This window comes from Mustela putorius, unplaced genomic scaffold, assembly GCF_011764305.1.
Source record: "Mustela putorius furo isolate JIRA1106 unplaced genomic scaffold, ASM1176430v1.1 tig00000228_pilon_pilon_pilon, whole genome shotgun sequence".
Taxonomy (NCBI): Eukaryota; Metazoa; Chordata; class Mammalia; order Carnivora; family Mustelidae; genus Mustela; species Mustela putorius.
This window is the reverse complement of record NW_025421322.1, coordinates 15,693,004-15,708,534: the sequence shown is the minus strand read 5'-3', so window position 1 is coordinate 15,708,534 and position 15,531 is coordinate 15,693,004. Positions and strand designations below refer to the sequence as shown.

The following is a 15,531-nucleotide window of genomic DNA, read 5'->3' as shown; positions in this document are numbered from 1 at the left end:
TTACATGCTCAAGGAGGCCCTAAAGAAATGAGCAAGACAGATTATGTACTTTTTATGCAAAGATTCTTTGAGGAATTGACAGGACAAAGAAACGCTTGGGAGCTTCAACTGATATGAAATTCTAGCCAGATTTTAGACCACAATAGTAAGGCAGCAAATGAAATAACAAGGGTTTTTTACTCAGCCTCCTTGGCTCTTAATTTCCCATCTCTGGTGTTAAGGATATCTCTCTACCTTCTGGTACGGGAAAGGTACCTTTCATGTGAGAGATTTATTTCCGGCTTTCAAGGGGACAGAGAAGGATCTGGATGCCCATTTTGTACAGGTTTTCTCTTAAGTAACATGTATTTAAAATAATCAATATGCAAAGTGGTCCATCTTAGGGAGGCTGGCCTTGGCCCCACCTATGCAAATTATTTAAATTCTTATGTTTATCATGTTCTTATCTATAATAATAGTATGAAAGTGGCTGGACTTTTTTTTTTTGAGCATTATATAAAATAATCCAAGGGACTTTTCACATAGTTCCTGGCACATAGGAAATATTCAATAAATGTTAATTGGTTAAAGTAATACAAATACCACATAGACACATACCTGACACACAATTGTTTACTGCATGACTGACATACAAATGAGTAAATGATGAATAAGTGAATGAATGAATGAATGAATGGGATTTTGAAAGTAGCTTGTCTGGTCTTGATCTTCTTTCTGTTTTGTTTATATTCCAGTTTCCCTTATTCAGGAAAGCTTAGTTATTGTCTTACAGAACTCTGTTAAACTGTGTTGCCTTTATCCCTGGAGGTACACAATGTTATTTTAGTTGTTAAATGTTTAAGTATTTATTACATTTTAATAGCTGCATATTTATTTTTAGACATTTGGGGAAAAATATAAGTCCTACATAAGCACTACGATTTCACAGTCATTTTTATTTAGAGTAAGTTTAAAAAAGTCATTGAAGTTAAAATATAAGTAATCTATTTAAGAAAATTATTAATTTAATGTAAGAAGTATATGTATATGACATAGTTGTAAGGTTTAAGCCACTAACTTTTTTTTCCTTTTACAGTTAAATTTCTCTTTATAAATTCAAATATTTGCTACTAATATTATTATTAGTGTTGAAGTTTTAGAATATAAATGAGGTTCGGTGGGGTGAGGTTTGGAGCCCATGACCAAGAAAGAATTCTTGAGACATCTTTGGTGCAAAGTGGTGGTTTATTAAAGCACAGGGACAGGACCCATGGGCATAAAGAGATGCTGCATTGGGCTTGTGAGAGGCAGTGGGTTATATACTGTGAGGTTAGGGGAGGTAAGGAAAAAGGGAGGTTTCAAAAGAACTTTCATATGCTGAAGAGGACCTACATGATCCCTGAGGCCTTGAGGCCTTGAGGCCTTGCCATTATAAGGTTGAGATTGTTTATCCCCTCTAGCAAGGTATTAACATAAAATGGGAGATTACTGGAAGAATGTCACACCTGTCCCACCCAGGAGTGAAAGGAAGATTGTAGGGTGTCAACTTCTGCTTTGGTCTCAGCTTGCCTTCTGTTCCTGTCAATAGTTCTTTGTTCAAAAGCTCATGCTCTTTCTCTTTTTTCCTGTATTCTATACTGCTTTCTGCTTTGGGCAGATTTCTACACCTCTTTTCTCTACATTTGACCTTGCCTTATTTTTTTCTTGCATTTTGCCCACTCCATACTCTGCTGCTGTTGCTACACTATGGCTTGTCCCTGTGCACAATTCCCTGCCATGTGCCTGCTAGTCGCTGTGACCACGAGGCTTTTCCCAGCGGACCTCCACTGACCATCTGTCTCTTCTCTTAGGTTTCACATCCTGTTGGGGAGTCTGTTCCCATACTTTTGGAATGATAAATTTGGACAGTTTCAACGCTATATGAGAGAGAAAGGAGCTGCTTCAGAATATGTCATAAGTAGGGTCACCTTCAGGGAAGTCCTTTCAGAGAACAATCAGTAACCACATTTTTATGTTCTCCTTTGTTCTAAGGGCCCCTCCTAACTGCCTCCCTCACACTTCAGATGGAGGGACCAGCTAAAATGCTTCTGGGTACTTTACTTTTTAATCCTTTATGGCCTATTACTCAGTTGCTAGTTTTATGACTGATTACCTCTTTTAATGAGAATTAGAGTGAAGTGCACAAATACTTGTCTAAAACAATATGAGTCCATGACATATTAAGGATTTCTGTCAGAGATTTTCCATATTTCCGGGACCTTCTCTAAGATACTCTCTATTCTATCTTTTAAAATATGGTAATTTAAGTGGCTATTATGCACATAATTTTATTTTTGAAATACATAATAACCCTACAGGAAACCTAATTATGAGTCATTGTAACAAAGAGGAGTAAATAATCCGCATGAAAATGGTCTCCTTTGAAAGCTTTTTAGGAAACAAAATGAAATTCTACGAAGGAAGAAAATCTAATTTTATATGACAGAGTTTTTTTGGTTTTTTTTTTTTTGCATGCAAATAACACATTTTGGCAATTTCACATAAAAATATTTCTCTTAACTGGATATTTGTAGTAATGTGTGATTCCTAGGCCAATTTATAAATATTTCCTATTCTGTTTGGGTTACATCAAATTATTTTAAAAATGCCAATGAATAAAAATAGTGTCTGGAGCAATAGCTTTTAAAAATTTTGCAAGGTAAAACAGAAAGAAACAAGTAAGCAACACAGAATATAAACACATGGGATAAAGTTTAAATGGAGTGATTTAGAGAAAATAAAAATATAACAGGGAATCATCAAGAATGGTCTCTATTATGTTGGAAAGTTAATACAGTATACATTTGATCTTTTTTCTTTTTTCTTTCCTGAATAATTTTCAGTAATTAAATACTCTTTGCTCCATTTTTGTTTTCCGTATGTACTTCCTGAAGGTACAGAGTAGGCTAAGGTAGCTGGGCTGCAGAGTCAAGTAGGTAAGTTCAGAATCTACGCTAGAGTTGAAACTAGATTATGCAGTACCTTATTAGTCAACACAGAAAGAAGCCATTGAAGGATATGGTCTGATTTGTGGTTGAAAAAAAAAAACCTCTGGCTATAGTATGAAGGATAGTTAGTGTGGATGAAAAGACCAGTTAAAAGGGTCACCTGGGTGACTCAGTCAATGAAACATCTGCCTTCAGCTCAGGTCATGATCTCAGGGTCCTAGAATCGAGTCTCACATGAGGTCCTCTGCTCAGTGGGAGTCAGCTTCTCCCTCTCATTCTCCCTCCCTCCCCCTACCTTCAAATAAATAAACAAAATCTTAAAAAAAAAAAAAAAAGGAAAGATGAAGGTTTGTTGGAAGGATGAGATGATGATATGATAATTTAACGAAGATGGTGGCTATAGAGATGGAGAAACAAGAGTGAGCTTGAGGATGGCCTGGATATGGGATTACATGAAAAAGATTATGGAAATATGAAAGATACTTACCTCTAGCTTCCTGGCTTATGTAACTCCATGGTTGGTGATTTCATTTACCAATACTGGGAAATAATGGGAGAAGACCCATTTTGAGGTCCTGTTTTATAAAAAAATAACTGGAAAGTACTTTTAAAATTTAGTAAGCCTTGTGAGCCTTGGGGAGTTGCTCTACTCTGGACTTGGTTTATTCATCTCCAAAATGAGGTGTTTACACCAAAAGACCTAATCAGTACCTACTGGAATTACAATGTTGTCATTACGATTTCAATTGTGTGTATATTTAGAGAAAAGCAGAAAATTATATACTGGAAGCGATAAGCTGAAGATTTGAATCTAATGTTAAAGGAAAAGGGATCAAAATAGATGTCTAGGAAAGGGAATGGTAAAATGAAACTGTAATTTGAAGAATATTATTCTGACAGCTGGACTGAAGCAGGAGAGAAATCAACGGATGGGATATCAGAAAAGAGGCTGAATCAATGAAGGCCCAAATTGTAGTAGGAACTCTAGAATAAGGAAGATTAGAGTTTTAGACAGTGTGTAGAATGAATTAGCAGTATCTGCTAATGTAAGCCAGAAAATAAAAGAGAGAAACTAATACTGACAATTTACATTGTTTTCAAGCCTTGAAAATGAAAATGGAGACACAAGAATGCATGTAAGGGATATTTTAGGACACTTGAAGATGATCAGTTTATCTGACACGCTGTGTGGATAGCAAAGCCATATTTCAGAAAGTAAATTACTCTTTCTAAGGAAAATTATCACTCAGTAATAGGACCAGATGTAGCTTTACCTTCAAAACATTATTAAATAACGTTTTAAAAGGACATGCAGAAATTCATTTAAAAATTATAGTTGGTACTAATAATAATCTCTACTACTTATTCTAAAACTTCTGTTCTTACTTGTTCTCTGATTTCATATTTTTAGCTCCATGTGGTGGCCATTTTTCAGCTCCCAGTGGATTGATTCTCTCCCCGGGATGGCCAGGATACTACAAAGACTCTTTGAATTGTGAGTGGGTGATTGAAGCTGAACCTGGACACTCTATCAAAATTACATTTGAAAGGTCTCTACAAATATTTTTCTACCTTTAAAAAACTACAGATTATCTAAAAGAATAGTTGGCATTATCCATTTTATTTACTAAATCAATGTATAATTTTAATGCAATAGTTGATTTCTGTGCCTTGAATGTTTCAGTTTGTCCCTTTGAACCTTTCAGGCTGCTTTCAAGTTAATTTTCTATTTGTTTAATGTTCTGTCAGTACTATGGAGATATGCAAAATGGACCTTTTTTGCTTTATATACATATGCTTTATATGCATATGCTTTATATACATATATGCACTACTGAGATAAGAACATGTGATCTTTAACTTAATGAGTTTACTTGTCCTGATTTTAAAAGGCCTGTGTGTTCTGCTGTATTTTGAATGGCAAAGTGCTATAAACACATTTGCATTTATATTGTAATACAGCTTAAAACACTTAAACACACCACCTGCATATCTATACCCTCAAGTCCTTCAGAAAAATGGCTATGTCAAATTAATGTGTGTTAATGATTGGCCAGTTGAGCATTTTTTTCCTAGGAAAAATAGTTTTGTGATCAAATAATCTATGCCATGAAAGATTACAATATTAAATATTAAAAAGTTAAAAGACTAAAGCTTCCGGTCTGTGATTGGATCACTATTTACAAATTGAAATGGAAGTATGTATATAATTTCCCAATTATATTGTCAATTCCCATCATCTTTCAATCCCTTTATTTTAAAAAAGGAAACTTTATAAGCATTATATTCACATAGAAAATATAAACATAGCAGAATTATACTGATGATTGAATTTTACAAATATAACATGATCCTTCCCTAAAACAAGAAGTTCTTCATTGAATTAATTTATCCATACTAGTGTTAAAACTCAAGAAGAAAACAAATTCTATTTGACAGCTGTAAAGTATTAAACATTTCACACGAGACCATCCTACCTTACTGTGGCCTATACAACTTTACTATAACTGAATTTGTATGCTATGGCTGTCTAATAAGATACCACAGGCCAAGTGGCTTAACCAACAGAAATCTATTTCCTCACAGTTCAGGAGGTTGGATGTCTGAGATCAAGGTGTCAACAGGGTTATTTCTTCTGAGGCCTTTTTCCTTGACTTAGAGTTGGCTATCTTCTCCCTATATCTTCACCTGGTCTTCTCTCAGTGTATGTCTGTTGCTGAATTTTCTCTTCTTATAAGGAGATCAGTCATGCTGGACCACCTGTATGTTCTCATTTTACCTTAATTATATCTTTAAAGGACACTTCTCTAAATATAGGCACATTCTGTGGTACTAGGGGTTAGGACTTCACATATGAATTTTAGAGGGATATAATTCAGCCCATAACAATGACTTACACATTTTTTTTAAGTTTATATTTAGAATACTTTGGCAGAGTTTTTTGTTATGATGTTGAAATCATACCCTTTATTCAATGATATAGCCTATGTTGCCATAGCTATTTTAGTGAAAAGCATATGATGTATTCAGAATAAAATCTTCATCACATAACAGTGTTCCATGAATGTGGGACCCAAATTAACCAAACTTACTTTAATTCTATTTGGTTTGGATTATGTAATATAACATAATAATATTGATTATATCATTTAATAATTTAAAATATTATATTTATTCATGTCAATGAGAAATTTATTGCATATTTAATTTGTTAAATTTGCATCACACTTGAAGGATTAGCATATTTTCCTATCATAACTGATTCATCTTAAATAAGTACATTATTATAGGTACAAGTACATAATTTTAATACTTCCTGTTTTGGACATAACATTATTCTGTGTGAGGTATTATGATGTTAAGACAATTGAAAATGTATTACACTCCCATACTTAATAACATCTGTCACCCATATATTTCTTACCGTATCATTACCCTTCAATATCTAAATAAAAATACTTGAGCCTCATCTTATATGCAGAGGAAAGTGGGGGCTCTCCTTAAATTTCAGAACTTCTGGGCTGCATTTGTTTACTCCTGGCTCTGAAATCCTGCTCTTAGCCTCATCTCAGTTGTGAGCTCTGGAAGCTGCTACCCTCCTCAACTCCTTATGCGGCTCCTTATTTGTATCACTGTCCATCCTTCTCACAAAAACCTTAATACAGAGGATAACCAAAGAGGATTACTGCACTGTCTTAAATTTTTCCTGGTAATCCCCATCTCAGGAATGATTGTGTGTATCTCTCCAGTGCCCTCTCTTATCCCAGACTCTTCACTGCCTCTGGCCTTGTCCACACCCAGGATCTTCAACCCTTCTTCTTCTACCTCTCAGTACTCCTTCCAGTATAAAGCAGGGTAAACTTCTACTCTTACTTTATTATGCAGAGCAGTTTAACTGTTTGTTTCTGTGAGCTTCCAAGTGGGTGATGTTGGGGATTGGGACCTGGGGTGGATTTTGTTTTTCTTTACAAACTTGCAAATTTAGATTTTGTTCCTTAATCAAAGATTAGTGTTCTCCTAAGAATTCACTGTTTCTCCACCTCCCATCTGACTCCAGTGGTAGACAACTTTAAAAATAGCTCATTTTCATTATTTTATATTCAGTTTAAAGCCACACATAAGCATAAAATGGTATCACTAGAAAATTAGTTTAAGTTTTATTAGCACAAAGTGCATTGTTTTATGAAAAAAGCATCTCCTGGTTTGCTAATGAGAGTCATTAACCATGAAATAAATAAATAACACATGATATCTCTGAGCCCTAAGTAGGTGATCTAGAGTTGCCAACTCAAGAAGCAGATTGCAAAGCAGTGCTTATCATTCATAGCACCGCACTTGTGACTTTTGATTTTATACTTCTGTCTGAAGACACATTTTCTCTTATCTTATATGCAGAGGAAAGTCCAAAGTTTTTAATATGTATGTTCTATCCCTACTAATAGGCAGTTACATGGGTCTCTTTGCTGCTTGCTTATTGTGGGCAGATATCTTCAGAATTCTCTAAAGTGAATTAATGTACATTCTATAACCTGTATTCTAAGTTAAACCATCCCAGACTTCCCTTCCTGATTTTAAACAAACAAACAAACAAACAAACAAAAAAACTCAGCAATTTTTATAAACTGTAATGCCAGTTAAATAGACAAAAATCCCATTTAATTTTGATAAATATACTTACTTAGCACTTTTTATGCTGCTACTTTCTTATTCTCTTATCTGCTTACTGTGACACAAATCCTTTAAGGTAGGATGTAAGCAAGAGTCACACTGAAAAGTGATTTTCAATGCTAGACTTTGTGCACAGCAACAATAAACAGTTCTGTAGGTCAGCCAGAACAGGCCTGCGGTGAGAAATGATTCCCAGAGTCCAAAGATTTTGTCTTCTTCCTTTGAGCACCACGGAGCCAGACTTGTCAACTGTGCCTCTTTTCTTAATCCCTAAGTCACCCTCTGAAGCAAATTATGAACCTCCTTCACCTGCTTGATACCAATGATACCGATGTGTGTATGTATATATATACACACACATACATACACACACGTATATATGAAACTATTCCTTGTTAATTAACTCAAACATGGGAAGAATCAAAAGTTAGAAATTCATTAAGAATTATATTGATGTTATTTTCACTATTTTAGAATAGACAGGGCATAGCTATATTGGTATATTTCTTTTGAATTCTACTTTTTATAACTAAAATTAATGAAGTCTCTGTTCTTAAAAAAATGTTCTCAACGGAAAAGTTTGGGGGCTTGAGTCCTCTATCTACCTTTCCCTCCTATATACACACACATAACACACACACACACCCCCATAAGATTCTTGAGTTGGAGCTATTTGAAAGGAAAATTATATAAATACCCTCCTACATTTCTTCTTTTCTAAAGATCCTTTAAGGGTATGAGATTTTGCTTTAGGCTTGTCCATATCCCATGTGTTTTGTCAGAAAATTGATTCCTTTAAAATAATACACCTCTTAAAGAGCCATCACATGGTTAGGAGTAGCTCAGTCACAAAACAGTGAGCAAGGAACTTGCTCAAGTTAAAAAATAAACACGAGGTTTATCCATTAGGTTAGAGGTATAAAATAGTCACCTTGAAATTAGAAATATGCACATCTGTCACTTCTTTGTTTACTGATCCTATAATATCTTTGTGTTTCATTTCTCTTATAAGATTGTTTTAAAAATAAGATATCCTCTTTGAAGTATTGAATAAGAATTATGACTTAAAAAACCTAATTCCCTTCTGATTTCCAACCAAGCTCTTGTAAGAACACTGATTGCTAGCTCTTTAATAGTTTCTGTCATTCTGAGAATGCTTTTTCATAGAATTTGGTTCCAAATAAGGCACTGTGTTTTTTACTGAATTATGTCACTTGCTTTCTTGTACCCAGGAATAATTTAAACTAATTGGGTTAAAATGAAATTTTAAGTAAATACTATAATGAAGATAACATAGCCATTTTCCTATATTCTCAAATATAACAGTTGACTAGATTTAATCTACAGGGGTAAAAAGCAAAAACAAAAACAAACAAAAACTAAAAAACATCACAAATATATTAGCCACTATTTGGCTCCTTGAAATTGTCTCAAATACCTTAAGTCAATGAAGTCTGAAGAAATTGAATTTCCTATCAAACACAAAGCAAAATAATAATGCCAAAGAACATATGTGGTTTTTAAACTGCTTATCTCTTACATAGCTGAAAAGTTTACAAGTCTTATTTTCAGACCTGCAGAGGAATTTTGCTTTGTTTCTTCCAACAGTTTCTCAATTTTCTCAATATTTGGCAGTTTCTAAATGAACTCATTTACTGTCAGGGACTGCCTCCAGCCGGGAAAGTCCCCGCCATTACAAGAAGGTGCTTGGCTCACTGCTAGCAAAACATGCTGCAAGTATACAATGAACTTTCTGGTGAAGCCCGCCTAAAGGAGGACATAGTTATTGGCTGTATCAAATTTAATCAGCATAGTAACAGGACTCTCATTGGCTCTCCCCATTGCTTGACCCCTTATTGGTCACCCTGCTGTATATAAGCTAAGGAAGTTGATTAAATAAACGGAAATGAAGCATTAACACCACACCAGGCTCATTGTCGTCCTTTCTTGCGGGCCTAGGGGGACAATTTACTATTAATCATCCTAAGCCCATTCTCTTATCCCTTTTCCTGTCCTCAACTCCTAGGCCATAACTATCAGTATCACTCTTCCAGATAGCCACTTTTTTTTTTAACTTTTAAATTAATGAGGACTATTTCAATTTGGTCAGAATGACTTTGGATTACATCAAGAATGTTTTTAAAAGAACAAAAGCTGAGTAAGATTAGGCTCAATTTCATTTTTAATATCGTCTCCTGGTTCCACAGCATTTGTTTATGATAAACAATAAATTTAATGTCATAAACAAATGAATACTAGATTGAGGCAGTTTATGAGAGATGTATATGACTATCTTGAAAGACAAAATGAAAGAAAGTAAAATTATTGTGTAAACCTAATTCATTTCCCTTGTTACTCTAATGTATTTTTATAGTTCCTTAGGGCAAATCTGTAATCATTTTCTTTTTAAGGGTTCACTCCTACTGAACAGTGTTCTCTATATCACCCGTTAATGTTGCTATTCTATTAAGAATTGTCTCTTTATGTTTCAATTCAAAGTAATCTCTGACTCTTCTGTGCATTTTAATTTGGTTATTATCAGCTGACTAACTATCCAAGTGAAACTCCAATTTTAATACTCCAATAGACTGACTACAAAACAACCAAATAATGGATTCACAATGTACAATCGTCTGATCATTTACTTAAAGGACATAATGTGTTCCTATACATTTCCTATTCTAAATTTTATTTTTGGAAAAGTTATTTTTAGACCAATGCAATATATTCCATATTGCAAAATAAAAACCAAGATAAGCTTATGAAATTCATTCATTTTAATAAGTATATTGCTTAACAGGGTGTAAAAGTGGTACAGATTGAAACATATTTCAATTGCACTTTTTAAATAGCATTTAAAATGCTATTTTATTAATAATATTATATGCATGTTAAAAGTGGCTTTGTGTTGATTGCATTTATAAAATATGCATCTTTTAAGAGAATCAAAAACATTAGCAGTAAGTACCACCAAAAATCTAAAAATAAAACCAGCCAGTGTAGCATAGCATAGTATAGTGGTTAGGGATGGAAAGACTTGATTTAAACTATTTAAGTTCTTCAGGCCTCAGTTTTCTTATCTGAAAAATGAGTATGATAATAGGTGCTAACTTAAGGGTTAGTATGAGCTTTGGATAAATGAATATAGATAAAATATTTATCAGAGCAAGCACTTAGTGAACATCAACTACATCATTGTTATTATCATTACCTACTTATAATTAGGATCACTATTTTGAAATGAAACTGTACCAAGTTTTTAATGGCCAAAGTAGATTTGTCCAAAAAATAAAAAAAAAAAGACCACATTTTAAAGCAGAAGTCAGATTTGAAATATATATACAAGTAAGATGAGAATCTGATTAATAGATTAAAGATAAGTATGAATCACGTAGTTTTCCATACAAGGAAGAAGGTAAAAGAAAGGTGACTCCCAAAATGCTTGGTTAATGAAAAAACCATTTGTTTACTGAGGATACTCCATATTTGAAAGAAAACTTATTTATAAACAACAAATATATACACATACCTAATTAATGATAATTTTCCATAAGAATAAGAGTTTACAACTTAGGTATTTGCACATGATGAGGTCTTATATGATATGTATAATATTAGATAAGCTAAAGAAAAATTATAATATAAAATTGTAAAAAGTTTAGTCATTTAAATAGCAATCTAAATTATTATTTCTCTTATAATGTTATCCTAATAAATATATTTTCACATGTGTCTCTTAATCCTAGATTTCAGACTGAACTGAATTATGATGTTCTGGAAGTACATGATGGACCAAATCTTCTGTCACCCTTGCTTGGATCCTACAATGGTACACAAGTGCCCCAGTTTCTATTCAGTAGCAGTAATTTTATATACCTTCTATTTACAACAGACAACAGCCGTTCTAATAACGGTTTCAAGATTCATTATGAAAGTAAGTAAAGCCAAAATATTCCCTATTCTCTCTTCCCTACATTTGGTATTATAATTGTATCACTAAAAGAACTCCAAGATTTATTAAGATAAAATTTCTTGACCGATGACAATGCTAACGTTTTGCAAGGTATGTGTTTTAGTAAATTCTGCAAAAGATTCTCCACAATATCTATCTAACAACATCACAAAAGGAAATACTAGGGAAATCTCAGAAGTAGCAGACAACAAATTTTAAACAATGAGTTCATATAGTAGTTTTTTTTTTTAATTTATTTGACAGAGATCACAAGTAGGCAGAGAGGTAGGCAGAGAGAAAGGAAGGGAAGCAGGCTCCCTGATATGCAGAGAGCCAGATGTGGGACTTGATCCCAGGACCCTGGGATCATGTCCTGAGCCAAAGGCAGAGGCTTTAACCCACTGAGTCACCAAGTTGCCCCATGTACTAGATTTTTGTGCACAATTCTGAAAAGCCATTAAAAGTAACAATCAATGTAAGATGTATATGAACATTGACAGATTCCTTTAAAACATACTTCATAAATTTATTCTTTTATATTTTACTCACATTAATTGCGCACATTTTCCATTTAAAACATTCAGTTTCAATAGATTGATTTGATTCAGATCAATAGATTTGATCAATTGGCTCATGGGCTTTTAAAACCATAATAAACATATATTCATTACTCTTTTAAAGATTGTATTGTCTATAATATTATTTAATTATATTAACTTCTCTTTTTTAGTTAGTGCTTTATGGCATGGGAGTGTATTTCCTAAACATTATTGTAAAATATAACAAGAAATTAACACACACTCAGGAATTCAAATGAACTGAAGAGCCTTAGTTGAGATTTTTAGTTTATGTATGTGTTGAAGTTGAGTCAGAGTAGTCATTTTTTGAAATATATTTCAAAATTAATTCTTATCAGCAATTAATTTTTATCAATATGTTACAGAAGGGCAGGCACTTTTCCTTTAATCCATTGCTATATTCTATACCTAACAAATCACATTCAGTCCCACTCCAACCAAGGTGTGTGGTCTTGATCACATGTCAGACATAAGACAATTTTAAGAATTAAGTAAAATCACACATGCAATGTGTTTTTATAATAGTTAACATGCAGTAAGTGATCATTGAATAATAGCTCATATTTTTTTCTTTGAAAATTAATCAGACGAGGAATTAAAATGAGGAGTAAAGCTCAAATGTATCTTTATTATAAAAGAAATTATTCAGACACTTGTTAAAACAATAGATCAGTCTTACTATACTGGGGTTTCCTATAAAGTGAGAAAGATTGAGTTCAACTCTGACTACAAGTGGAACTTTATAGCCAAGGAGCAGAGTGTTGGGGGTCAGGGGCGGCAGAATCAGTGGATGGGAAATTGCTAAGGGGAGCAGAAGATTAGAGGTGGGGGATCAACTAAAGCCACCAGGCAGGATTTTTGCTGAAGGCAGGCTAGAGTGAGAAGATATTGAGGGTGGGGAATAAGGAATTTGAGTAGATATCAAGGGAGGGGGACTTTCAGTAAACTGTCCCAGGAGGATTGCTGCTAAAACTGGACTATATGGGCTACCCGTGAGGTCCAGTTAAAAGGATTCAGAGGAGCCTGACTAAGTTTATTCAAGATAGAGCGTCTTTGTCACAGTCAGAGAGTTTGTCACCCATAGACTTTTGGTAATGGTGGAAGTTACCATTGGAGGCTAATGATGAAAAAGGCAGAGTGGAGGCTGAGTGGTAGAGAGGCTATGGTTGATCAAAGACACACTGAATGTTGGTTTGGGTCAAATCTGTCTCAAAGACAGTAAAGTTCTATTTAAATTCAATGATAAGAGATTGCTTTCTCTCATTTTTATTCTATTTAACATTGTGATTTGATTACTACTGTGAAATAATCTCTAACATCACAAGCCGCTTCTTTTCAGGAACACAAAGAAGCAAAGACCTCTTTTTTGTTGTTCCTACTTAGTGAATTCCCCAGCTGGAGGTAACCAAACTATCTTTTTTTTAAATGAGCCATTCACAAACCCCCAAATCAGTAGAATGAAATTTTAATTATTATACTAATTAAAACTTTAAATATGTACTTGGTATTTAGTGAATTTTTTTCTTTCTTTCTTTTTTTTTTTTTTTCCAAATTAAATCCATTAAAAAAGAAGACTTGATTTTTCTGGGAGACCAAAATGTGATGGGAAGGATTATTTGTACGGCTACCACTGTTTGCACTCCAGATTTTCATTGCAACCCTTTCCTGGGGTGCTATTTACCCAACTCGAATTTCTCTCAAAACAGGGAGATTGCAAAAACCATACCCATAACATAAGATTCATAGTTTTCAAAATATATTAGAAATAATAATAATAACAACATGGACTAGAATTTAGGAACATAACCCATTTTTTGTTTCAGTACAGTTATTTTCCCCTCCCACTCCCAAGAAAAAGTTCTGTTCATTATGTTGTACTTTTTAAAATACAAATATAGTTAAGTCTTCTTGGAAATATAAATATTATATAAAATAATAGAATTTTAAATGGATATGGAACAAATTTGTAGACACAGATACCCATCTCCAAAGACCTAATTTTTGTATGCATGTATGTATATATATATATATATTTTTTTTTTTTTCAACTATGGGAAATGGAAGACATCCAAGAGAAGGTACTATTTAAATAATGGTTGTTGTATTTAAAGTCAATACATATGGGAGATGTAGAGGAATCAAAGCATTTCCATTACCCTGGTTTATTTGCTTATCAATAATTATGAAATATCTTCTTAGACTTATTCTGTGACTATAGATGTATACAGTACATAAAAAGACATGAAATACATTATCTTACTTTATCTGTCAGTTGTAGAGACAAGGACAAATGAAATAACTAACCATGTACTACTATTCACTGACCTTTACTCGGAATAATCTGAAACTATTAAAATCACTTTTGGAGAATTACATTTGTTTGATTTTGTTTTTACCATGATTTACCTTTTATGTGACTTCTTCAAGCCCACACTTCCCTTATTTCTTAAGATTTCACTAAAAAATAGGAGTTTGGGATAAAGAAAAGTTATTTATGGGTTAAGCATCATGACTGGAAAGAGAGGGCATCTAAGCTTATCTGGTAAAAATTGAGAAGATTTTATAAAGTAAAGGGATGATTGAGTATATTTGTGGCAGTGAAATAAAATATAAAACTAATATGGAAACTTAACTTGACTGGTAGGAAAGATGACTACTGAGAAATAGTGGAAATTACAAATAGTATAGTTCAGTTTGGAAGTGTTGAATCTCTCTAGGTGATAACTTTGAACTTGGTGCCATGAAAAGTAGGGTACAAAAACAATGAAATATCATATTTTAGGGATATATGTGTCCAAAATTATATCAAGATAGATTGGAGATGAAAGGTACTAAAGAGAGGGCAGACATCATTGTTTGTATTACAGAATTGAAGTGATGAAGGCCTTGGGTAGGGTAAGAGAAGTAAATGACATGGTGCTTTTCAATGAGGACAGATTTCAGACATATTTTATGGGGGAAAAAACACAATATGAGAGGGATTCAAAGATGAACAAAGATCTCAAAGCCTTGGATACCTAGAAGAGCCATTCACAAATGGTCACATTGAGAAGAAGAATATAGCATATTAAAGTAATTGTGTTGAAAAAAATAGAAAAAATAATAAAGTAATTGTGTTGAAGATAAGATTTTGTTATTTTTAGTTTCTAATTAAAAACAACAGTTAAATGAAATAGATAAGCTTGATAAATATATTTAAAAATGTATAATTTGTCTCTTTATAAATTGAACTACAATGTTTTTAGTATTTTGTTTAGCTTTGTTTTAAAATTGGATAGCAAATACAAATAAATAGTTTCTCTTGTGAATGTGATTTACTCAGCTGTAATTTGGAAATGCTAATTATTATATTTTTGGAATATAAAAG

At 33.2% G+C, this 15,531-nt stretch overlaps 1 protein-coding gene across 1 annotated transcript in view; it reads left to right on the top strand.

Moving 5' to 3' along the window:
• The window catches only part of CSMD3 (CUB and Sushi multiple domains 3), a 1,237,422-nt gene that overhangs the window by 813,496 nt on the left and 408,395 nt on the right, over positions 1-15,531 (top strand). The window contains exons 17-18 of the mRNA XM_004743466.3: positions 4,378-4,516; positions 11,381-11,568. Of these exons, the coding sequence (XP_004743523.2) occupies positions 4,378-4,516; positions 11,381-11,568 (327 nt within the window). The remainder of the gene's footprint in view (positions 1-4,377; positions 4,517-11,380; positions 11,569-15,531) is intronic.